This window comes from Pinus tabuliformis, chromosome 5_1 (genome assembly GCF_031772625.1).
Source record: "Pinus tabuliformis cultivar Carrire ecotype Pingquan chromosome 5_1, CPIR1, whole genome shotgun sequence".
Classification (NCBI taxonomy): Eukaryota; Viridiplantae; Streptophyta; class Pinopsida; order Pinales; family Pinaceae; genus Pinus; species Pinus tabuliformis.
The window spans coordinates 42,385,432-42,412,740 of record NC_142305.1 but is presented as its reverse complement, the minus strand read 5'-3'; the positions used below and the strand labels follow the sequence as shown (position 1 = coordinate 42,412,740).

The 27,309-nt window shown below is 37.4% G+C and overlaps 2 protein-coding genes across 3 annotated transcripts in view; both read left to right on the top strand.

Annotated features, from left to right (window-relative positions):
* DPE1 (disproportionating enzyme) overlaps positions 1-27,309 on the top strand; it is a 346,819-nt gene that overhangs the window by 155,272 nt on the left and 164,238 nt on the right. Inside the window, exons 6-8 of the mRNA XM_089431682.1 lie at positions 26,412-26,548; positions 26,722-26,880; positions 27,046-27,122. Coding sequence (XP_089287808.1) covers positions 26,412-26,548; positions 26,722-26,880; positions 27,046-27,122 — 373 coding nt within the window. The remainder of the gene's footprint in view (positions 1-26,411; positions 26,549-26,721; positions 26,881-27,045; positions 27,123-27,309) is intronic.
* On the top strand, positions 17,649-20,444 carry LOC149163382 (putative aarF domain-containing protein kinase At1g71810, chloroplastic). 2 transcript variants are annotated; one of them, XM_089431684.1, is made up of 2 exons: positions 17,649-18,714; positions 19,167-20,444. In XM_089431684.1, exon 2 carries the CDS (start codon positions 19,665-19,667, stop codon positions 19,977-19,979), a length of 315 nt encoding a protein of 104 aa, XP_089287810.1. In that variant the 5' UTR covers positions 17,649-18,714; positions 19,167-19,664; the 3' UTR covers positions 19,980-20,444. The 2 variants fall into 2 exon arrangements, with proteins under 2 accessions (XP_089287810.1, XP_089287809.1); XM_089431683.1 differs by having other exon boundaries at positions 18,365-18,714.

The following is a 27,309-nucleotide window of genomic DNA, read 5'->3' as shown; positions in this document are numbered from 1 at the left end:
TGGTACCTGATATCGATATGCTTGGAGCGATCATGAAATACAGGATTCTCTGATAAACGAATCCCGCTCTGGTTGTGACACAGGATCATGGTGGTATCCAATGTAAATCCAAACAGCTCACTGAAGAGCTTTCGCAACCAGATTGCGTCACAAGAGGCCATACTAGCAGCAATGTACTCTGCCTCGACGGTGCTCAAAGCCACTGACTTCTGCTTCCTGTTCATCCAGGATATCGAGGCAGATCCCAAAGAGAAATAGCACCTGGAAGTGCTCTTTCGGTCCACCACACTGCCTGCCCAATCAACATCAGTATATCCAAGTAGTCTCACATCTCCGGCAGTGTATCTCAACCGAAGAGTGATTGTGCCACGAAGATATCTTAACAGATTCTTGGCACCAATCAAATGTGTGTGGTGAGGCTTAACCATATGTGTTGACTCAACGTGTTGACTGCAAAGCATATATTTGGACGGGAGTTCACCAAGAACATCAATGCTCCAACGAGTTGACGATGCTCGGTAGCATTTTGTAAAACAGGTCCGGTAGCACTACCGCTTAACTTTTTGAAGTCAAGCTCTATTGGGGTAGTTACGGGCTTGCAGTCCATCGTACCGAATCTCTCTAATATCTTCGCCACATATTTTCCTTGAGATAGGAAAATCTCCCCTGGCTTCTGCCAGACTTCTAGTCCTAGGAAATAGTCCATTAGTCCTAGGTCCTTCAACTCAAACTCAAAAGCCAACTCCCTCTTACATTTGTAAATGAGAGGGTCTGCCCCTGTTAGAAAGAGGTCGTCAACGTACAACACCAGTATGAGAGGATTCTCATCTTCAATCTTAATGTAAAGGTTAGGGTCGGCTTCACTCCTAGTGAATCCCAGCTTCATCAAGTAGCTATCGATCCTCTCATACCACGCTCGGGGTGCTTGCTTTAGCCCATAGAGGGCCTTCTTCAACCTGCACACATGAGATTCTTGATCATGGATCTCAAATCCTTCGGGTTGCTCCACATAGACCTCCTCTTTGATCGAACCATGCAAGAACGCAGTCTTGACATCCATCTGATGTAGGTTCCATCCTTGCGAAGCAACAAGGGCTATGATCGAGCGGATGGTGGTATATTGCGTAACAGGTGAAAATATCTCGTCATAGTGTATACCTTCCTTCTGAGAGAAGCCACGAGCGACAAAACGAGCCTTATACTTTTCCGCACTTCCATCAACTGCATGATTTATCTTCTAAATCCATTTCAAAGTGACAACTATTTTGTCCTGGGGTCTGGGGACCACATCCCAGACATTGCTTTTCATGATGGATTCATATTCTTCAGTCATAGCATCCTTCCATACTTGATGCTTGATAGCTTCTGCGAATGACGAAGGCTCATTTTGGATGATCGTGCTCATGATGGTCAAGTATCCTTGATACCTGGTCGGCTTCTTACTTTCCCAGAAGGTTCCCCTGGGTGCAATGTGCCCTTCAGCATCATCAAGTCTTCCCCCTAAGACATGAAGGCCTCTTCCTAGAAGAGGAGGGCTGTTGGGAGGGGGATCAATAGGATCCATCGGTTCTTCCACATTGGGCATCGTCTCATCTTCCTTTTCCTTCGGGTTCCTTGGTGTCAACATCTTTAGCTCCCCTTAGAGTAGGAAGATTGTCAACTTTGCTAAGAGCCATATCTTCGTCAAAGGTGATATCATGGCTAATCTCGACTTCTCTTTGACCAGCCACATAGATTCTATAGCCCTTAGTATTTTCGCTATAGCCCACGAAGATTCCTTTCTTTCCAGATGCACCCAATTTATTCCTTTTCTCCTTTGGTACATGAAAATATACAGTACTTCCAAAAATTCTAAAATGAGATATGTCAGGTTTCTTACCAGTGAACATCTCTTCAGGAGTCTTGGAAGCCAATGCTTGATGAGGGCATCGGTTTTGTACTTATACGGCGGTATTTGCAGCTTTAGCCCATAGAAACTTCGGAAGTCTTTGATCATGGAGCATAGCATGGACAACTTCCACAATTGTACGATTCTTCCTTTCCGCCACACCATTTTTCTCAGGAGTATATGTTGTAGTAGTCTCCCTCTTAATGCTAGTTTCTTTGCAAAAGTCATGGAACTAATTGGATTCATACTCAGTCACATTATCAGTCCTTAAGATCTTGATTTTCTTTTCGGTTTGATTCTCGATCAAGGCTTTGAAGTGACGAAACCAAGTGAACACTTCATCCTTCTTTTTCAAGAAGTATATCCAATTCTTGCGAGAATAGTCATTTGTAAAAGGGAGGTAATATAAATATCCTCCCAAGGAGTTCACAGGCATCATACCGGATATGTTTGAGTGAACCCACTGTAATATATCGGAGGTCTTGCTTTGGCTTGAGGGGAATAGTCCCCTTTTGAGCTTTCCTTCAGCACATCCCGGGCATACACCTTCTTGCACTAATCTGAACTCAGGCATCCCAGTCACCATTTTTCTCACATCGGGTAGAGCTTTATAATGAAGGTGAGCAAACCTCCGATGCCATAGTTCGGACTGAAGAGATGTGTCACAAGACATGACACCCAACGGACTTTCTCCGACTTGATATAATGAATCAACTCGAAGCCCAAGAGTGAAAGCATCTTTAAATTTCTTTTTCCATACATGTACCTTGCCATCGATGAAGGCCACCTTGTAGCCTTTGTCTTCCATTGCTGAAATGGACACTAGGTTCTTTTTGAGATCAGGTACATATAATACTTCTTGCAAATGAATTTTATTTCCCTGATTCAATTGAAGAGTGACATTCCCTACGCCTTTCACGGGATATTTTGAGTTGTCCCCAAGAAAAATTTCCAGGTTGGTCTCCTTCTCTATCAGATTAGAGAGAGCTTCTTTGTAACCAGTGAAGTGCCTTGAGGCACCACTATCAATAAGCCAATTTTCCAGTGAGTCCGGGGGAGCAGTGGTAGAGAGGGCCGCTGGTAGATAATATTCATCTTGTTTATTGTTAACAACGTTAGATTCATACATGGAGTTTCTTGCCTTCTTGAAGGGTTGTCCTCTTCCTTGATTTCCGACATTTCTTTTACCTCTGCCATTGGACCTGCCATTCCTTTGATTGCCTTGAGAGTGATTTTGATTATTGTCATGGTGTGAGTCCGTTTTATCAGGGCACTCCCTCACATAGTGGCCCATTTTGTTGCAATTGTAACATCGACCTTTTCTTCCACCTTTTGGTCCAACCTTTCCTTTGGATTTAGCCCCATAACTGTTTCTTCTTTTAGCATGAGAAGAAAAGGTAGAGGGATGGCCTTTAAGTGCGGGCATTTCTTGCTCTTTCATCCTTGTTTTTTCTTGAATCTATCTTGTCATCAATTCCTCAAATCCAGGAATTACATTATTGTTAAGAAGAGTAGTTCTGAATATATACCATTCAGGTGGCAGTCCTCTAAGTGTTGTGAGTGTGATTTCCCTGTCAGAAACTGCTTCAGATCATTCTTGATCTCGGTGATCCTTAAGAAATATACTTGCATACTCTCATCTTTGCCCTTCTTAATTTCCTTCAGCATATTTCTAAGGAACAAACCTTGATTTGCATCATTAACTTTAAATAAACTCACCAGTCTATCATAGATTTCCTTGGAGGTGGTCAGCTCAGAAACATAGGCCACCAGGCGCTTGTCAATAGAGTCCCAGATGATCTTCCTTGCTTTGACTTCTTCCTTGGTCCATTTGTTCCTAGCAGCAACATATGCATTTGATGGAGGCTCAACAATCCTACCTCTCACATGGTCCAACACTTCCTGCTCTTCTAATGTTAGATCAAGAGACATCTTCCATCCGTGATAGTCAGATTTCTCACGGAGTTTGTCTTCAGCATGGAAGTGTGCTGAGGACCCCATGACTTCTTTAAGATAGCTTCAACAGCCTTCGGTGATTGCTCTTGCTCTTGCTCTTGCTTGGGCTTTGTCTTCACCTCAACTCTGATACCATGTTAAATTATGGTATGTTCTATGCTTAGAGCAGTTTACTTCTTTTCTTCTTATTAGCCACTGTTTAGCAATCACATAAACATAAAGTAAAGTGTAGATATAACATTAAAATATTGACAAAAAACAAGCCAAGACAAGGGACACCAGATGTGGCGGCTGGCCAGGGACAAACTCCAATGCGGGGAAACCCTTTGATCAAATATTCTTTTATCTTCAATAATTCAGCAGAGAGAGAGATAGTACAATATCACTAATCAGTGATTTACAACAACAGTAATGAAACCCTTGAACAACAATAGTAAAAGGGATCAATCAACTCCCAAAATGTCCTCAAGACAACCTAGGAAAACTCGGTCTCCAACAGAAGTAGTGGCAGCCCAAAACAGTCAAAGTAAGATGTTCAAAACAGCAGTGAATGCTACACATACTGCAACTAGCCCTAACCAGTCAACGCTGTCATAAATGTGCCCTCAAACAGTCAACGTAGTCTTGTTTACCTCTTCGGCTAGCCTAGGAGAGGCTGCCCACACAAGGTCACAGTTAATGGAGGCAATATGTTGGTCAACGCAGGCCTAAACCACTTGCTGCACCTTCCTGTGTCCTTGCTGCCCTAACTGCGTCCTCCTCCAATGCTGCCCTAGTTGCGTCCTCTTTCCCACGTGAGATCTGCGTCCTCCTTCCTTTGTATACCCAAGAGACAAGGAAGAGATGAGAGGATGAGATGAGTTGAGATAATGACTCAACCTCTCCTCTATTTATATGCAACGCTGGGCAAGAGTGCCACACACTTAACTGCTGGCCGACCTTGACAATTTGTCAAGTAATTACAAATAAATTCATATCTCCATAAATACTTGTCGGAATCGGATGATCTTTAGATCAATCCTACACCTCTTGACAAGAGGAATCTAGGAAAAATATCAGCTGCCATAAATGAGGTGACCCACATGGAGTTTGGCCCTAGTTGCCAATTTTAACAATATGCCCTAGTTGCCAATTTTAACAATATATATATATATATATATAGATATATATATATAGGTATTAGTGTTGTATGAATGGTCACAGTTGTCTGCATTAAGAATCTTCTTATTCCAAAAATATGTTTTGTATAGTCTTAACTCAGAATTGTATGTCACAATCAATATATATATATATATATATATATATATTGCAACAATGATCTTGTTCACAAATGAAGTTGTGAACAAGATCTATTTAGGCCTCAGGTAGGCTGATGTGATGGATAATGCTTCATAATATTGTACTTTGTATCATAGTTGAACAATTGATGAAATCTAATAGAAGAAGAAGATTTCTGGGTTTTCCCCTTGTGGGGTTTTGCCCTGGTCTCCAACCAATTGTGGTGTCTCTTTGTGCGCATACTTTTCTTTTGATGTTCCTTTTTACTGTTTCTGCTGCATTACTGATGATGTTGTTCTTTCTACATAATTGCATATGTTGTAATAGTGTTAAAATGTTGTGGGGTGAATCTAATATATAAATGATGTAGTGTAACTATTTGAAGTAAAGAACAATCGGCCCTAAGAAAATTAACAACCAAACACTATGGCATATTTCTTCATGTCGGATTGGTCTTGTGCTCACAGGTGACACTGCCAACAATTATAGCGACTTGGCTTAAGCATTACCGCCCTCAACAGCACGTTCGCCTACAAATTTGCAGATGCACACTGATCAACTATAGTCTTTTACAAACAACGAAAGGGATATCTATCACCCCCGTTGAACTTCACCAAAGTCAACAGCCACCTTGCCCATCAAATGATGCAAGGAAATGTTGGCTCGAAGGCTCCACTTGGCATTTCGATCTGTGCCCGAGCATCAAATTGAACGTAGCAGTGGGGTGAGATGTTGGACGATAATGGCGGCTTTCACCAATGCAACAATTTTCCAGCTTGATAAGTCACATCGATATAAAGCATGAATTTGACTCGACCTACTAGAAATGAACACTACTCGAGCCACCTTTTCTTGACTGCTCTATCATACCTACTTCGCGTGTAGCTTCATTTGCTATTCATGTACGCATGAACTAAGCTACTGATTGGTCGCCCTTTGATTTGGCCATGGTGATTTGCTTAGCGCAACTTTCTGTTGAGAAATCAATGCTAGTAGAATTAGGGTTAGATTTCTCTTTCTTGATAATTACTTGTAAATTATGTTGGCTCCTTTTACTTATTTGTTATATTATCTTTCATCAAGCAATTACCAAATTATGTGTGTATGAAGATCACAAAAACACAAGACACAAGATGTAGGCACTTTGCTAGGGCAAAACCCCTATCTAGGGGAAAACCCAGTCAAAATCTCTTCCTTCAATAGTTTTCTTGAGACTCTTCAACCTAGACACAAACCTCCTCCAACCACCAAGTCAACCTCCTCTTCCAGCAACTTCGACCCAGAATTTCAACCTTGAAGCAGCAACACTTCGACCCAGCAAATGGTAGCAACAACAACTTTGACTAGACAAGAAAAAATTTGATCTCCCAGAGGAATCCAAATGAGAGAGAGAGAGATATAGCCCAAATCTTCGATTTTCTCTTTTCCTTCCTCTTTCTCCAACTTTGCACCTCTTTTAGCATCCTTTCCTTCTTCGCACTTTTCCAGCTCTTTCTTCTTGATATCGAACTTATGAGTGAGTGAGAGAGTGCTCCAGATGAATTCGATCTCCTTGTATATATAGGCTTGAGGTGAGGACGAATTGTCTTGTTTGAGGCCGACTTGATCTCCTTGAGGCCAACTTGGTGTGGAGGTGTCAGATACCTAATTTGACAAAATAATAAATCTTTTTACATGATTCAAAAGCCCAAGAAGGGTCTCTTTAAATGGAAAATGACTCTAATGACTTAGAATAAATCCTAGATGTTCTCAATGGGGACTCTGACCTAAAACATGATGACCCAAGCATGAAATCCATGCTTTACTAAGTCATAATAATAATAATAATTATAAAAATATTTTCTTCATTCTTTTGATAAATATATTTCATTGTGACTTAAATACATTTATGAAGACTGAACCTAGTTACATTTTCCAATACTCCCTCTTAACTTGGGAGGTATTCATAATAACAAGTACAAGGAAGATCTCAAAACATATCAACTATGAAGAGTTTAGGCACCGCAATGCCATGGACTAGATTTTTGACCAGGGCAATCTATCCAAGGTCCTCCAACAGTTTAGGCACTCATGGTGCCATGGACTAGATTCCTGACCAGAACAATCTATCCGAGTGGGACTAATATGAACTAAAGCTTTTAGCGAGTCTAGGTACCATCAGGCTTCCTTGCTAACCATCAAACTAGGGATCTAGGACCTTATTTGAGGTCAGAGCTCTAGGATCAACACAACCTTCCCTATCTCAGGATTTAGACATCAACACATAGTGCCGACCGGATGTCCTCCCAGGCAATGTGTCTCACACACAAAGCCTCAACACTCCTGATTATTCCAATTGGTAGCAAATCCTCCCCGATCAAACAGATCAGTAACAAATCTCTCTCGTGTAACCAACATGCTATTAAACCTTCGAGATATTTTCCTGTACAAACACAACCCCAATCAGTAACTTTTAAATGTACATAAGTAAACACAAACCTCCGGGGTATTTTAGACAACAAGGTGTTGCTTCTCAATTTATCATAGTAGGAATTTCAAATGAGTCTTGATAGAAGATAATGTACATAAGTAAACACAAACCTCCGGGGTCTTTCAGACAACAAGATATTGCTTCTCAATTTATCACAGTAGGACTTTCAAATGAGTCTTGACAGAAGATTCCTCAATCATACATCTTCCTTTCCTACTTCACATGCAACAACATATCCCACAAACATATCCTGCTTTTCTTATCTCAACGACCTCTCAACATGCATTATCCAATTTCTTCTTTCCAGGTGTTCATCATGACTATGATATGCCCTCCCTCTTAATTTGAGAGATTTCTTTTGTCTAGGCTCCCTCTTAACTTAGGGAGGTCTACTTCTTCGTATGACATTAGAGAATCTTTCATGGCTTCCATCCTTCTCATCAGAGTTATCATGACCATTATCATTACCATTCATCATGCTTATCATATCAACTTTACTACGAACATCTTCACCACCTTGAAGATTATGTACCTGTACAACTTAGATAACAAGTACAACCAAATTTATAGAAGCATGAACCATATTAGAATCATATAATAATGGAAGCATTTGACATTAGACATCAAACACCCAAACTTAGTTAGGTTCACAAACAAGAGACTCATACTTTTCAACTTCAACTATATGTCAGGGTTTTCTCATAAACCCCAGATTTCATCATCAAGACTTCGAGTACCTTAATTAAGATAACAACCTTCGTTATACCTAAGACTTCAATATTTCTTCCAGAGGTATGACATACCCTACTACAAAATATTGCAAACCCTAGAAGCAATTCAAACAAATATAGTTCTACAATGCATCTAACAACTTTAGAACTCATATGTTAGACTTCCACTAGGATTTAGTGCAAGATCCTAGATTTCATACATGAGCCATTAAGCTTCAACAATCAAAACCAATCACAACTCAAATTCAGATTTCAACAATCTTTCATAAATCTCAGATTATCACACTTGTCATCACATATTAGAGAATTGAACTTCTACTAAGGTTTAGTTACAAAACCCTAGAATTCACAAACACTATCATCCTAGAGAATCAAACTTCGACTAGGGCTTAGTTCCAAACCCTAGGACTTATGACCATCAACAATTAGGTCAACACATATATCTAGGATTCCATCATCATGCACAAGCATATCATAACATGTGTTAGTCAAACCCAATGACACAAATATCAATATATTAAAGTTAGACATATAACAAACTTGATCAGACTAGGGTTTTGATCGGACAAACACACATATACCTAGGATTTCATTCTTAGGACATTATAAGGGTCTTGCTTATACACCCTACCAAACCCTAATGATCTGGCATTTCAATACATAACACAATAAACCCTAATTTAAAAATACTTTAAAGGTTTGGGATTTCAGAGATCACCATTCAACCTTAACAAGTTAGGATTCTCATAACCATACCAAAACCCAAACATGACATCATCAAAAACTTCAAACATCAAGAATAGCATTTTCTTAGACTTCATCAACAACCCTAAGTAGACTAGGGTTTCATGCATTATCATCGACATGCCCTTAAGTTAGCGTTTGTACAATCAACCTTTTTAGGGTTCCACAAGAATAATCAAAGATATGAGGAGGGTAGATTTATCTAATGATGAATCACCCAATCAAGAATCTTTATCGTTCAAGAGAGCTAGACACAATAATGCTAGTAATGTAGAATAGTTTATCAGGAATCAATACACCTTTATGATGAAGAGAAACAATATTGATAGTTTAAGACATACCTTATGTTTCTTAACAAACCTTGTAATTCCAATGCTTTGTCTTGAGAGGATTTCTTCCATAATCCTTTAGTATTCAACAAGGTTTTCATAAACAAGGAAAATATGAATAGAAATGTGATTAGTATTTAATACAAACAAACTTAGATAAGTAAAGGAAACCAAAAATGAAAAGGGTACACAAGGAGTAAGATACTTATGTTTGGAACTTGGTGAGGGATCCCCTCCAAACTCGAGGGATACCTATAACCTTTATAAAAAAAATGTTTTTTGTACAAATCAAAACATAAAGGAAAGCAATTCAAAACATAGAGCAGAAGGATATGCAAGGGATAGAGTTCGTAAGAGTTCTTAGCAAATAGGTCTTTGACTTCAGATCCTTCCATCTTGTTCTTCTTTGGTGAAACTTCTTTGGCAAAGTTTGCTTGATCCTTGTCCCTCTTTTATTCCTAGGATTATCAGGATAATCACTTCTATAGTGACCGATCTTGTGATAATTGTAGCATTCTATCTTGAATAGGTCGATCTTCCTTCTTGGCCCTTTAGACTTCTTGATTTCTCTGTAGATTTTTTCACTTTTCCTTTTACTAGATCCAAGACTTTATTCTTTTCGAGGATGAGATCATTCCTTTTCTTCTAAGCATTGTAATTGGATACTCCTAATTTGTTCTCTCCCTTTTATTGTGTTAGACATTGTCCTTGAAGATAGTGAGCTTCTTTCCTTATACGGTCTCCTTATATGATCCTTTGATCAACTTCTTGAGGTTTCTTAGATCCTTTTCAATAGATCCTTAAATTGCCTTTTTCCTCCTCCTTCACCCTAGCTCCATTCTCCAGCTTCAATAATGTTCATCCCAGGCCTCTAACAACATAGTTTTTATTGTCTCCCATTTCCACTGCATGAGAAGATGGTTTCTTTGATAGAGTGTGAAGTTGTTTACTCTTCCCTGTCATATACCTTGATGCTCCTCTGTCAATAATCCACGCATTATCATTTATAAGTGCAACCAAGAATCCTTGAATTTTGACCTTGTTGAATAAGTAGTAGAATATCTTCTTGATCCAGCTTCCTGTAATATTGAATCCCATTCTCATATAACTTATCATAGAGGGAGTACCCATTTCCTTCAAGCTAACAAAGTGATCTTCAGTATTCCTTGACCTTAGCTCTGATACCATGTTGAGAAATCATTGCTAGTAGAATTACGGTTAGATTTCTCTTTCTTGATAATTACTTGTGAATTATGTTGGCTTCTTTTACTTATTTGTTATATTATCTTTCATCAAGAAATTACCAAATTATGTGTGTATGAAGATCACAAAAACACAAGACACAAGATGTAGGTACTTCGCGAGGGAAAAACCCCTATCTAGGGAAAAACCCAATCAAAATCTCTTCCTTCAATAGTTTTCTTGAGACGCTTCAACCTAGACACAAACCTCCTCCAACCACCAAGTCAGCCTCCTCTTCCTGCAACTTTGTCCCAGAATTTCGACCTTGAAGCAACAACATTTCGACCCATCAAATGGAAGCAACAAAAGCTTCGACTAGACAAGAAAAACTTCGATCTCCTAGAGAAATCCAAACGAGAGAGAGAGAGAGAGAGCCCAAAAATTCGATTTTCTCTTTTCCTTCCTCTTTCTCCAACTTCACACTTCTTTTAGCATCCTTTCTTCTTCGCACTCTTCCAGCTCTTTCTTATGGATATCGAACTTATGAGTGAGTGAGTGAGTGCTCCAAATGAATTCAATCTCCTTGTATATATAGGCTTGAGGTGAGGTTTAATTGCCCTGTCTGAGGATGACTTGATCTCCTTGAGGCCGACTTGGTGTGGAGGTGTCAAATACCTAATTTGACTCAATAATAAATCTTTTTACATGATTCAAAAGCCCAAGAATGATCTCTTTAAATGGACAATGACTATAATGACTTAGAATGAATCCTAGAAGTCCTCAATGGGGACTTTGACCTAAAACATGATGACCCAAGCATGAAACCCATGCTTTAATAAGTCATAATAATAAAAATATTTTCTTTATTCTTTTGATAAATATATTTCATTGTGACTCGAATACATTTATGAAGAGTGAATCTAGTTACATTTTTCAACACTTTCAATGATTTCATCCCTCATAAACTTAAAAATGCGACTTATTTCCACATCACAACCTTTAAGTCGTCACTCTTGCACCTCGCTTAACTGCCCCATTGTCTAGTGTGGCTTATCCTTTGCATTCCATTATAATGCAGGCTTGGCCACAAGCTTGGATTGTCATCGGGCACACACCACATGGATCGATTTCTCTTCCATACACATAGTGAAACACCAAACTATGATGTGGGAAATTTAGACCTAAGGGTTCAATGTCTAGTAAGCACACGCCCCCATACAATAAATTTGACCCTGCAGGTGGATAATAATTCTTAATCTGATAATAATTTGATTTGCAATTGATAAGCTTGTCCTAGCAAGTTTCGCAAGAAACCCTCAGGCTGGTAGGAAGACCAACTCTGATACCACTGCATTGTCCCAATATTAATTTTTGCAGAAAATTGCTTCAGAATTTTAGGTTGTCAATTTAAGTAACAATTTGCAAACATTCAACCATAAATTTAACGACAAAATTGGAAAACACAATCTGCAATTGAAGAATAAACAAGACGAACATGTAGAGAACCTCAACCTTATTTTATTAATAAGAAAATATGCTAGTACACAGAGCATAAATATGGATGAGGTGATGCCCTCCAAAGATTAACAATAAAGTTGCAATGGGCCTCCAAAATATTGATCTGCGTAAATCACCTGTGAATTATGAATGAATCCACCAAGGGGAGGGATAGGTTCTCGCCCAACTCTCACTAAATCAGCCGAGGGTTTCCATCCCGGGGCTACTGGAGTAGAGAACTATGTTCTCAAACCTCTCACACAAAGACAACGCATAAATCTAAGATATCCCAAATGATCTCCCCCTCCTTTTGAAGACTCCATAAATAGATCTCCAAGCCTCTAGAAGCATCTTATTTTATTATCTTTCTATTATTCTAGAAGCTCCTCTCTTGACTTGATCTTAAGTGACTTTTTAATTTAATTTTATTTCACTTAAGTCACTTTTGGCCTTTTTCCTCCAATTAATTATTTTCCCCCTTTTTAATTAAATGACTAATTAAAGTCATTTTTAATCTGGGAAAATGGTAAATTACCCACCATACTCTCTTTGGCCACTAGAAGTCACTTGTTAGCATCCCATCTTGTAGATCCTCTTGTTCCGGCTCCAATGAGCTATTACAGGAAGGTATTCCATTAAATATACCTCCTGGAATGCCACCTCAAGTATAATTAATTCAGTCAGTAATAACCCCCTTTTATGAAAGTTGTCGGATTGCAACATAACAAAAGGCAAGTTATGCGGATGATGGAATATGCAAGCGAATGTCATCGGATCCCGTAAAACTCCTCAAAACCCCTCTATAATCCCTGATGATGTAACCCTACTCCTGCGGCCTGGCCATCACATATGATGGAAACCCATCTTGGCTGTACTATAGAGGAAAATAAAAATGGGGACATGAAAAAATTTGATGCCCTAATGAGGGCCAAGCCAAACAATAGAAGTTCAAGCTATAATCAACTCTTTTGCTGATCTGAGATGCCACAAAGATCTTTGGTCTTCCTCTTGCAAAATAGTTGCTTAAACGAATCTAGAACCAAAAGATTATGTGGATATCTCTTTAGAATTGGATGACCGAAACCCTTTTTGGAACGAACAAAGTTCATTCTTCAAGTTAAATACTCCAGAAGACTTGGAATATAAAGGTCTCCATTGAGATACAAGAATATATATTAAAATGTATGAGTGAGAATGATAATACAAATGAGAGTGAGGGGCATGCTTATATACTTGGCAGGTTCCTCTTCATGGAAAGTCATGTCCCATGCCTCTTCAACACCAATTACTAACTAACAAATCGTTATTACAATTATCATCATTATTTATATTTAGTATATTTTATTCATAACATTGCCTTCCTCTTCAAAAAGCTGTCCTCAAAGCTTGTTGATGAAAAGGCTTGATCTCTTTTTATGTTTCGAATGTTTTGTTGTCTCAGAACTGTCATATTCGTTGATACAAGTTGGTATGATGCTTGGATTGATATATATAAAATTGTTGCATGGAGAAAGGATCTGACCATCCTATATTAATCTTTTGTGGAATCTTTCGATTACTAGAAACTTGTGATGAATCGTTATCACTGTGCTCAATTGTGCGCACTTTGGTATCCTTCTGAACATAAGTTTGTTGCTTTTATTTTGAGAGATATAGATACACAGAATGATTGGAATGTCTGCTCTTGTGATTGAGATGTAGATAAGGAGTTTGTCTTTCCCTTATCATGTGTGTGGCAAGATTTAGACTTACTTCAGGTTCTGATGTCATCGAGTTGGTTACAAAATCTTCACCTGGGTTTTTCATCGTTTGAACTGCAACTTTTGAGTACATCCTTACTTCAGTTGGGTTTGGATTTGTCTGAATTGTGAGATTAATGGGATCTGTGTTTGTTTCTTTTTCTTCGACTTGGACTATTACATCTAAAGACTTTGATACTTCTTTCGTGAGTAATTCTTCTAACTTGTTTTTTAATGATTGGTTATCATCCTTAAGTTTCTTAATTTGAGTGAGTAGACTTTTATTATGGTTTCTCAGACATAAAACTTCTTTGGTTTTTGATTCATCAATGTTATTTTCAATGTCTCGAATTTTAAGCTTCTCATCTTTTGATTTGTTTCAAAAACCTTTGGTTCAGGTTTTTTAAGTACACATTTTCTTTTTCCTTCTCTGATAGAATCTCGTTGAATTTCTTCTTGACACATCCCTTTTCTTCTTCTAATTTTTTCTTTTGTTCCTTGGACTTCTTGACCTTCACAAGTAATTTTTGGCTATGGTCCCTTAGACGCAAAACTTCCATGTCTTTTTCTATTAATTTTTGTTCCAGCATTGCAAGCTTTTCCTCTCGTTCTGTCATTTGCATCGGTACATCATTTTGATATTCTTCCGCATTAAATAATTTTCCACATGTTGGACAACATAATTCACAATTTTTATGAATCCAAGGATATTCAATATATGTTATACAAAACAGACATTTAGTCCAAAATAATGATTGTTGTGTGGAACTCATCTTGACTTCCTTCATCATTTTTGAATTGGACTCCATTTGTTCATCGAATATTAATTATTTTGTGTTCGTCAAAAAACTTAGAGTTTGTAAATAACCCCTTTTTTTTCTTAATTTGTATAATTGTGTTTTTTCTTTAACTAATTTCTTTTTTTTTTTTTATAATAACTTTATTTTATTTTATTTATCTTTACTGGTTTTTTATTATTATTATTTTTTAATAATTTTATTTATAATTTTTTTTCCATTTTTTTAATTCTTTTTTCCCCTATCTCTCTCTCTCTATATATATATATATTATACCGTTGGCGGTTTTTTTTCAAATACCTCACTTGAAACTTTTTATTATTATTTTATTTTTTATTTTTATTATTATTTTTTTAATCTATCGATATGGCCAAAGGCCTGATGGCGAGACAAAGAAACTCCAAATTTGTTGCGAGACACTTGAACTGCAACAACAATAGACTTGACGAAGAGTTGATGGCCAAGGGTTTGGATTGAAGAGAGCGACTCTGTGCAGTGGTGGAGTGGTCAGAGGATCGAACTGCTCTCATACCAAATGGAATGAACAAAGTTCATTCTTCAAGTTAAATATGCTAGAACACTTGGAATATAAAGATCTCCATTGAGATACAAGAATATATATTAAAATGTATGAGTGAGAATGATGATACAAATGAGAGTGAGGGGCCTGCTTATATACTAGACAGTTTCCTCTTCATGGAAAGTCATGTCCCATGCCTCTTCAACACCAATTACTAATTAACAAATCATTATTACAATTATCATCATTATTTATATTTAATATATTTGATTCATAACACATTCCTCCTACAATGAAAAGAACGAATCCCAAACCATAAGAAAATCAAGTGCAAAAACCCTCTTCAAGCCTCTCGTCTAATGCAACCGTACTCCACAGGGTCAAGGTTATATTTAAGAGATTAATTACTCAAAAGATGATCATTTGAGTGCATGCCTTAGATGATAGATGTCTTTTTATAGACTTGGGAGGGGCTTCAAGGAATGCAACGATTCTTATTTTGGAGGGAGGAATTTGAATTTTTATAATTCAATTGTACAGGGAAAACTCCTTTGGGGTTTTTAAAATTTGAAATTTAATTGCCTTTAGACCTCCTTTTTGATTTTGGACTTTCACGATAGATTTGAAAACTCTCCAAATTAATCTTTTGTAATAAATAAGATTATTTTACTCTTTGGAGAAGAGCCTTGTTGCTTGTGCATGTGTCCTGACCAAAAATATGTTGCCACCTCAACACCCTTTGGGATTTTTGCCCACAAATTTGGTTCTTCTTCTTCAAACTGGCATAACTCACAAACCGTGAGGGCTCTTGGGGTGTGCCACATACCAATGGAATCACTAAACAAGGAGAATCCAACAAGGATGGTACGGACTCTAAAAATCATGAATTGCCATGTCATTTTGGCTGAAAAATGGCGAGGCATCTCCTGGTGCTGCTTGGGTTGACAAAAATGACAACCACATATCAACAAAAAGGATTGGGCATGGCTGACCATGATAGGCCTAGGATACCGTTATACATAACATCACATGGTCTACAATGCTTTAACTTGTATTGTCTGGACTTACAATGATGTTTCCAAATGAAATAATGCATCTAGGTACCTTTGCTTAAATGAGGGGTAGCATAACCTATGATGTACTTACTTGTTCCATGAAGTAATATAAGTAGCATTTAGAAAATCTGCTCGAGGATGAAGATACCTCCAAAATTGGTGCTATCAGGACTCAAAGCTTTCATTACAATTAGCATATGTGCTCTAGTATGTTATGGCAGCCAATGAATAAAAACTACTAGCATAAGATCTTATGAATGAAACAAAGGTCTCCATGGAATAGTGTAACTAGAAATGAAACACATTCAAGGAAGGAAACATCATGAATATGAATGTAAGTAGAATTAAAATTGATACACAGTGGAAATACTGCAAAAATCTGGAGTTCACGAGGGGCTCCACTTCCATTCCTGTAGTGACCCATCATTAATATAGAGAGCACGAGAATATTAGCATGCATACGATGCATGCATATGATAGCTACATATGCATGTATCGCATGCACTGCACTAGTAACTATATTCTAAATCACCTAAAATATTAAATATCCTGACACTCCTTCAAATAGAAAAGTCGCATTCACCCATCAGCGCATATTACTTAATGCCTCATGATTAATGAGCGATTACCAATGATATTAAGTTTAAAAGTATAAAGTAAAAGGGTTATAAAGAAAATAGATGTAAAGAATTATGTGAATTCTTAAAAATCAAGTTATATAATTATCTATCTCAGAATTTTAATAAAGTATGTCAATAAATTATTAAAGGGATAAATTAAATCAAAATAAAGTTCCTATGTATGAACTTAGGACATTTTAATTAAACAAATAAAATTTTAATCAAAGCAAAATCACACATGTCAGTATATCCTTAAAAGAAAGATACGACGCAGGACATGGAGGAGGTGTCGCTGAGAAAGGAAGCGGTGGGCTCGTAGGTGGAGAGAGAGACCACCGCTAATGAACAGTACATAAGGAGAGGCCGAAGCGGAGGATGGGGGAGGAGGAAGGAGAGGAAATTTATACATACTGCTTATAATTCGGAACTATTGAGCCTTGCTTGTTTTGAAGTTTCTGGGCACGGGGGAACGGTATGCATCGGTTGAGAAGCATACTGGATTGAGTATCTAGGTATACTCGGTTTGGCTGGGTGGTTTTTGGACATTTGGTAACGAGAGCGCTGGAGAAGTTCTGAAGCATCCTCATCGCAACATCCGTAGCAGACCAGGTAAGTACTTCATCAAATCAATTAATACAATTTCAAACTCTTTCAGTAATCTTTACAGTTTCACAGTTTCAGTAATCTTTACAGTTTCAGTAATGGCTCTTTAACTTAGTACGGTCACTACATATGGTATCGGAGCCCGTCGTTCAAACCCTGCGACCTCACAGGCCCTACGCTCGTGTAAATTTTGTGGTTAAATTCTGCTGGGTAACAGTAAGATTCACTTCACAGAAAACAAAACCCTCTCAAACTTTTCGACTAAAAATAGGAGAGGGAAAACGCGAGATTTTGTTACTACCATTCCTTGGTTTTTATTACTTTCCGTTTCTCGGGACCGAATTCACATATGTATCAAGCGGGTGGAAGTTGCAGAGAGTAAAGGAGATATGTATAGTCCAATACTTCTACATGTGCTGCCATGGAATGAAACATGTTGCTCAATTTCAAATTTAAATTCCTGACGTGTTTCATTGCGGAATTATTTTGTCGGAGATAAGGCGTTAAACAATCATTTTAACATGATTATTTATTTCAAATACAAGTAAATATCAAATACAATAAGCATATAGGATGGGATTAAATTGATTCTAGCAAGCCGAAGAAGTCTGCTGCAGGTCATTGTTTGCCCTTTCAATTTTGGTATTCGGCTGAGCTGAAATCGGAGCATAGTTTGAACGCATCATACTTTAAAGGCCGCATTCTCAACATATTTGTGAACATTTTGCGACACATTGTCTTGAACGGGGTAAAGTGGATTGGAGATTTGCTGTGCCACATGTTTCATTGTTGCGACAGTAAATTTTTTTGGCCGAGGCATTATTTTGTGAAATCGGGAAATTGGTTGTTAATGAACAATTTCACTTGGTTGTCGGTGCAAGGGTTTTGAGTTTTGAAGAATTACCCTATTTCAGTGTTAAATGAGGGTTTTGGTCTTTGACGACCGAGCTAATTTTAGTGTTAAATGGTGATTTTGAAAATGAGCTGAGTGGTACAACCTTCCCTGGCTGAGAAGTATGCACCGTGCTGTTGCATAAGGATTTAGATAATTTTGGATGGACTGTGAGCAACTACCTTTATAGGATCTCGATTACTGTCAGACGAGATTTCTAATACTTGTCTCCTTGAGATGTTATTTTTTTTCATTCCAAGGGCATATATAACTGAATTCGCTTCCATGTTACATTTGACGAAGGTTACAGTTACAAATAGCTTTTCCAGAAACGTAGGCCATGAGGATTGCAGCTATACGTCTTCGGAGGCACCTGGAAATCTTTGGTCACCGAGCTGTTCTGCAGTCTACAGGTGTGAAATTAGCTAGAAGTCGAGCTCTGCATTGGGATAGTTTTGAAGGAGTGTTGATTGGGAATTAATGAAGATTTGATTTCTGAAGGAGCGTATGCATAAATTCAGGAACTGAAGGATGGAAAGATGAACATAGAAGGCAGATCGATCTGGTGAGAGGGAGACAGAGTCTATTGGTGAGATTGATCTGGTGGATACAACGTATGATCTAATGCCTCTTGGAGAAATGATCGAACTACAAATTGAAGTCTGATTTTGCACTAGTATGATAGCTCCGAGGTGAAGAACGCATTTGCTAACCGCATTCTAGATATCAAAATAGCATCTTATCACTCTGCTACAGTTTTGATGTATCGATTTGACTTAAATTCTGAAGGTGCATTGTTCATATTCTGGGTTCAAATCGAGATCTGAGTTTTGTTAATTTCTCAAGTGCACAATGCTTGAAAGAGCAATACGTGCTAAACATATCTCAGAAGCTTATGCATGTTACTACATGCTCATGAAAAATCATGGATCTGATGGAAGGGCATTTATACTTGCTCACTTCAAGGGCTTTACAAATCAACAGAGCTTCTCAACAAGTGTTCATGGTGAAAAGCCGTCAGCTGAGTATGCGAAATCTAGAAGAGCATCACTTGAGAATGAGTTTGGACATGCAATTGGCAGTCATGGTTCAAAAGCACTTTCAGTCTATTACCGATTTGGTCCATTCTTGGCATTGTACAGGGCTATCATTATTTTGTCTCATGTAGCTGTGCTGAGTTTATGGCATTATTTTGCGAAGGATATCCACACGTGCAACTTAGTTTCGGAAGACTCTGATTCGACTAGGGCCATTCTATATTAAGCTTGGTCAGGCTCTTAGCACTCGGCCAGATATATTGCCTAGTGCTTATTGTCAAGAACTTGCAAAATTACAGGACAAAATACCACCATTTCCTAGTAAAATGGCAATTCAGTCTATTGAGTCCCAGCTTGGTGCACCAGTCTCGAAGCTTTTTGCTAATATCAGTCCAGAGCCTATTGCTGCAGCATCGTTGGGACAGGTTTATAAAGCTCAGCTTCATTCTGGAGAGCTTGTTGCTGTGAAAGTACAGAGGCCTGGCATGCCATTGGCATTGGCCCTTGATGCACATCTTATTCATATCACTGGGGGTCAACTGAAGCGTTTTGCAACAGCTCGTGGTGATTTGTTGGCTGCAGTAAATGAAATGTGGGAGATGCACCCGGTTTTCAAGGCAATTGAATTCACATGGCTATAAAGTTTATGGCATGGATTGGATTGCTGGTCTGCCTCAGCGAGTCTGCCTGCCTTGCATAACCCTGCAATTAAAGCACTATAAGTATCTACAGTAGGTTGAAATGCTTGATCCAGCAGTCAAGGGGACTATTAATGTTCTTAATGCATGTGCCAAAGCTTCTTTTGTGAAGAGGGTGATAGTAACCTCATCTGTAGCAGCCGTTATATTCAATTCTAGGCCTCGGTCACCTGGACTAGTTGATGAAACTTGGTTCAGTGATGCACAGTACTGCAAGCAAACTGAGGGCTGGTATCAGCTATCAAAGACATTGGCAGAAGAAACTGCATGGGAATTTGCAAAGGAGAAGGGTATCGATGTTGTCACAATAAATCCAGCGATGGTGATTGGCACACTTTTACAGCCTACTCTGAATACAAGCTGTGCTGCAATTCTATAAATAATGAATGGGTCTTCAACATATCCTAATGCGACGTTTGGATGGGTCAGTGTGAAGGATGTAGCAAAGGCACATATTCTAGCATTTGAAGTTCCATCGGCAAATGGAAGATATCTTTTGGTTGAGAGGGTTGCCCACTTATCGGAAATAGTGAAGATCCTGAGCAAACTATATCCAGGCTGCCCACTTCCAACAAAGTGTGCAGATGATACACTTCTATTGAAGAGGCTCTCAGGGATACCGTTGAAAGCTTGAAGGAAAAGAAGTTGCTCAACTTAGATAGCAATCTGTGATTTGCTTATACCTGGAATCCTTTTTGCTTTTAAATATGTGGTTATGCCACTTAGCTTTTATCTAAAATTCTGTTGAAAATTAGATTCATCTTCTATCAAACACGGAAATGTCCTTGAAAATTAGACATGTTCTTTACCTATTTTATTTTTGGATCATTTTTGAAAACATTTAGGATGAATGTAACTTCATTATTCTTAGCTATTAACAAGAAAAAAAAAAACACATGCCTGACTTCAGAGATCAACAATGTTTTAAAATAGAGGACAACCTTTAAATCTTTGCTTAATAGAGGAAGAACCTAGGACAAGACCTAATTGCCTAGTCTGAAACCTCTATTCTGAGCTTGATCAGACCTGTGGAAGCTGAGATTTATTACTTGTCCAGTAGTCATTACTGTCAGTCCTCTGATGTGAAGACCGAGCATGGGTGAAGGACTAAGGCATACTCATCTGAGTTTATAATACGAAGTAAGTGAAGTTTTGATGATAACAAAGGAACTAAGGTCACTTTATTTCTGCATATCATCATATGAAGAAGAAGGCATACCATTTGAGGCTTGTATTTCTAGTGTTGGCTTGCCTCCATATCTCTGTGACATTGATGAGAAGAAGGAAACTTGTTTCCATACAAGGAAACTGAGGATTGGAGCCGTTAGGAATGAGACTTATTATTTAAATTTCTCTGAAGTTCAAAAATTGCCTTCATATCTATGTTATGAAGTCAAGATATGAGCCATCTCTGAGCTATATTCTCATGATCGAGACTCAGTAAAGAACCTAATCATTCTTTGAGAACTTTGAGAGATATTATGTCATGGACTGATATATCTACTAAATCTTTTGGATGCACTGCAAGGAGCTGACCAAAGGAATGAGGAAGAGGCTTATGTTTCAAGCTGTAAAGATATTTGAAGAACTATGGATGGTCAATACTAAGATTGAACCAAATATGGGAACTGAATTCTCTCAAAAGTATATCCGATGTCAAGACTCTATTGTGGAGGAAGGATTGGTCCACAGATTTGATGAACATTGAGGTTCCACAGATTTGATAAAAATTGAGGTTGTATTAACCCTTGATAATCTTAGATCTTAATGAAAGACTTCTATATGTTATTGTAGACATAAATATGAATAATCCTCAAGGTTTGAGATGTAAGTAAATAATAAATGACCTATTCGGAAAGAAGAACATCACTGGCAAGAGTCTCGACTTCAATGAAGAGAAAGGCCAAGTCCCTGTGTTATTTCTATGGAAGGACAAAAGTTGCAAGATATTTAAGTCTGCCACAGTAAGCTAGCTACAAGTCTGAGACACATAATCTTAAAGTCTTTAAAAGACATTGAAAAATGGTCAAAGTTGGAAGTTTGGTATATATCTTAAAATGAGAAGCCTTCACATAGGTGTGTTAAGCTAAATGTTGAAACTATCATCTGTTTTCGTGGAATTTGATGAAGTCATGCCTTCTAACAACAACAAAAAAAAAAAGATCCCTATAACTGTTGGATGCAAGAAATCTAAAGATTAAGAAGGAGCTCAAAAGATAAGTATCTTGTATTTTTGAATGATGTGGACAAGGTCGATAATGATATGGACTCCTTGATGCTGTGAATTCCTTGATGATATGGACTTCCTGATGATGATAATATGGACGAGATTAACTCCTTGAAGAGTTGAACGAAAAGGAGTTGACGTATTCTCTAGAGATAAGTACTTTCTTGAATATTTTGATATTATTCTTTTAATTATTATTAGTCTCTTGTATTTGTAAATTTTGCTTGGATGGATTCGTTTTTATTATTATTTATGCTCCTATAACAAACAATTGGTAATGATGTTTATATTCTTACAATCTTCTAGATATTCATTTTAATGTTTAGTCATCCTCCTTTATAATTACTAGGGGACTCACTCCTCTGTACCTGTCAACAACGTAGATATTTCTCTTTGACTTCTCGACATAGGGTAGGAAATATATTTGAGTTTGTATAAGTTCTTCTATGAGACCTTTCTTCAAGTTTGTATGAAAACTTCTGTAGGTGTTTTCTTAATAGTTTTTACTTCAGAAAATATATATATATAGTGGACAAATAACATTCAAATGAGACCTCTAAAGAGTCACATATAATATCTTCCTTACTCAAAAATTACCCCAGCTGTTATACATAATTTAGCCATATTATTATCACAATACCACAGTAAAAGATGTAGGATTCCCTCCTGTATATTCTCTTAATTTCTAATAAATTTCTGAGTTTGTGTGAAGGTTACAGTGATCCCTTTTTGCACATCAGTTGTTATCTGTTAGCTGTAGGTGAACAGTTTTTCCACTATATTTCCAGTTAAATGATAACAGAACCAGACAATTGAGCTCAAGTGGTTATATATACCATTCACAATTATTCAACAAGGAATACACTACTATTAAACACCATGTGATGAGGAACTAACTCAGAATTGCAACAGCCATTAACTCATTCATATAGAGGCATATAAATAACTGGTATAATGCATAGAACTTAAGTTCGGACCCTGGAATGTGCTCTGGCAAAAGATCTGGAAACAATAGTTCACTTGGCATGGATATCAACTCCTTGGTAGTGAAACAGTCAATAGGAACGGATGCATACGCAACATTCAGACCTAATTTAGCAATTCTTATAAGTGATGAATACAACCTGAGCAAAGGTTCCATGAGCATAAATTCAACCTATAGGGCCAAGGTGTTGAAAGAGTACTACCATTTAAACATAGAGCAATGATCGGTGTATTATTGTTAAAGGAAATGATGAGTACAAAATATGTTCCCCAAATGTGTTGCATACCATACTTTGAGCTAGGTATTTCAAACAATTTATATATAAAAGAGCACAACAAATGACATTATTGTTAAAAAGAAGGAATTGAGATTTGTCTTTGCTAATGACTATCCATATGATGCATTTTGTTACCAAGTAAGACAATAACCCAGCTAGTTGTTACTGGAGCAAACACATACAGATCAATGAATGTTTGAAACATAACGATATGTGCTCGTAAGATCAAATATCAAGTGTCAGTTAGCAATCTAAAGTCATAAGTTTTATGCACAAACAATACACGAAAGAATGATTATATTTTAATATGAAAGCTAATGACATGAATAGATTATGGCAAAGTATGTTATACTTTAGATGACATGTATGAAATATACATAAGCTATGTGTTTTTGAAAATATTAATGCACATGTTATAAATGCATGGACAAGTGTTTATGATTGCAGATAAAATCCGTTACCAAAATGACCACGTGATGACAAAAACTTCAGAACAATTAAGGCTCAAAGAGATTCCATGATAGGGTATTAACCCTGATTCTACTGGGAGGGGTGGAGGTGTTGCCCACCGTTTATCCTTCGAACCCTGGAGCCATGGGAGGACTGTGCGAGTCACGCTCCCCTAGACGTGTGATGATGACTGCCAGATGCCTACTAGGGATCAGGTCGGTATAGCCAACGCTGTCACCCTTGGAGTTTATGAATGGTTAGGTCAGTATAACTGACGCCATGGCATACTCCAGTAGAGGACGGATAGGATGGGAGCGGAAGAGATTAGGAAGGATAGGATGATGTAGTGATAGCCTGGGGAGCCTGATGAAGTAAAACATGATCATTAAAGTTATAAACCTAAAAGTATTCAAAACACCAATTTTATAGTGTCCTCACATTAAGTAAGAATTTAACCTCAATACACAATCCGAACAAGAATGTACTAATCACTATTATAAGTATTGATATACAAAAAAAAAAAAAAAAACTCTAACTTCGGGACGAAGTTTTCTGAAGGAGGGGTGTATGTAGTGACCCATCATTAATATAGAGAGCACGAGAATATTAGCATGCATACGATGCATGCATATGATAGCTACATATGCATGTATCGCATGCACTGCACTAGTAACTATATTCTAAATTACCTAAAATATTAAATATCCTGACACTCCTTCAAATAGAAAAGTCGCATTCACCCATCAGCACATATTACTTAATGCCTCATGATTAATGAGCGATTACCAATGATATTAAGTTTAAAAGTATAAAGTAAAAGGGTTATAAAGAAAATAGATGTAAAGAATTATGTGAATTCTTAAAAATCAAGTTATATAATTATCTATCTCAGAATTTTAATAAAGTATGTCAATAAATTATTAAAGGGATAAATTAAATCAAAATAAAGTTCCTATGTATGAACTTAGGACATTTTAATTAAACAAATAAAATTTTAATCAAAGCAAAATCACACATGTCAATATATCCTTAAAAGAAAGATACGACTCAGGATATTGAGGAGGTGTCGCTGAGAAAGGAAGCGGTGGGCTCGTTGGTGGAGAGAGCGACCACCGCTAATGAACAGTACATAAGGAGAGGCCGAAGCGGAAGACGGGGGAGGAGGAAGGAGAGGAAATTTATACATACTGCTTATAATTCGGAACTATTGAGCCTTGCTTGTTTTGAAGTTTCTGGGCACGGGGGAACGGTATGCATCGGTTGAGAAGCATACTGGATTGAGTATCTAGGTATACTCGGTTTGGCTGGGTGGTTTTTGGTCATTCGGTAACGAGAGCGCTGGAGAAGTTCTGAAGCATCCTCATCGCAACATCCGTAGCAGACCAGGTAAGTACTTCATCAAATCAATTAATACAATTTCAAACTCTTTCAGTAATCTTTACAGTTTCACAGTTTCAGTAATCTTTACAATTTCAGTAATGGCTCTTTAACTTAGTACGGTCACTACAATTCCCCACTTTCTTCCTTGCCAATTTCATTTAAGTTGAAGTTTAGAGTTGGTTTAGTTCACATTCAAACACCTCTGTTTCATTTTCAGCAACACTAATAAGGATGAGTCTACATTGTAATTATAATAAATCTGATGGCGTTCAAATTGCATTGTCGATCTGTCAGTTAACAATGTGCGACAAATGCTAGCTGACTAACAAAGTAATCATCTTCCTGGGAAATCTAAGGATTCGCCTATTCTACACACACACATATTGTTAAGCATTTTGGTATCATCTTAAAGCAATTTGAATTCTGTCTGCAAGCCTTGTTCAAGAACTGCTCAATTTGAAGAGGACTTTGCTAGGAGTTTAAGCCAATCACTAGTCAAATTTCAGAATTCAGCAGGGAAAAAATTGTGCTTGATTTCTCTGCCTGACCATTAGCAATCTATTCTGTCTTACAAATGCTATAATTATGAGTGTAAATCCTCCTTTCTATTCTTATTCAATGTTGGCAGCGTATGCCTTTCACAGAAAGGAAGTGGATTCATTCTTATATTTATCTTTTCTTAGGATTTATATTTTTGAAATATTTTTGTAACAAGTTTGGAATGCTCTGTTTCTTTGATAAAACTTTCCAAAGTACATCCAGGTTGTAATTTTATTTTCTTGAGTTCAGCTGTCACTTCCTATATACGATTCATTTTTATTCAGTGATGTTCTGTTTGTGCCAACTATGTTTTATATATATATAACCTGTCTTTTTTTGGAAATATTAGCTGATGTACCTGCTGTAATTTATTATACTGAGCATATGATGCTTCTATAATCCTACACTTTAGGACATGGTTACGAACTGTAATGGTTTGGGAAAGAACTTTTAGATAGTTATAATGACAAATCTTTTGCTGGTCATGAAAACTATACTAATGGCAAATTTTTCCAGGGTGGCTTGAAGATGCAGCTCTATTTGCAGCCATTGACAATACTCTCGATGCTTGCTCTTGGTCAGACTGGCCTCAACCTCTCAGGGATCGGCATCTTGTGGCTCTTGAAGTTGTATACCAAAATCAGAAGGAATTTGTGAGTATCTAATTCCTTTTTGGGGGATATATGTTGTAGATAGAAGTTTGTATGATAAAAGGTGGAATTATGTCTTATCTGTTATGTGCTTCTCAAGGTGATTGGTATGATATAAATAAGTAAGCTCTTTCAAGGTCCAAATAATAACAATTCCTCATATGGTGCATCTGTAGATAGATGTATTTATTGCCCAACAGTTTTTGTTTCAAAGGCAATGGCAAGCAGTCCATAATTATGCTCAGAAGAAAGGCATTAGGATTATTGGGGACATGCCCATTTATGTTGGGGGGCATAGTGCAGATGTATGGGCTAATAGAAGCCAATTTCAACTGGTTTGTATCTGCACTCCAATAACTAATATAATGCATTTTCTATAAGATCATTGGCTAGCACTGAATTTTTCAGATACAGTTTTAGCGGCCGATGGGAAGCTGTAAATGTGATGGATTTCAAATTTTAAATATACTAACTTTTCCATCTCCTGATATGCTCCACAGAATAGAGCTGGCCGCCCCACTCTTGTTAGTGGTGTTCCTCCTGATGCATTCAGTAATACAGGACAACTATGGGGAAGGTGATTATTACATCCAACATTATTACTGACATTAATAGATTGCTTTTCCAAGTTGAATTTATGTACGACTGAAATGGACTTAATAATTATGGTTGCTTATTTATTTATTTCTGAAGAAAAGAGACCCGTACTTTCATTCATAAAGAGGAGAAAATACATTTTGCAGATAAAAATCTGCCCAGATCCT

Excerpts from the sequence above, each read along its gene's own strand:
- LOC149163382 (XM_089431683.1), top strand. The coding sequence starts at position 18,642 with ATGAGGATTGCAGCTATACGTCTTCGGAGGCACCTGGAAATCTTTGGT. Across the intron at positions 18,715-19,166 it reads AGCTGTTCTGCAGTCTACAG|CAATACGTGCTAAACATATC; the intron begins GTGTGAAATTAG and ends TGCTTGAAAGAG.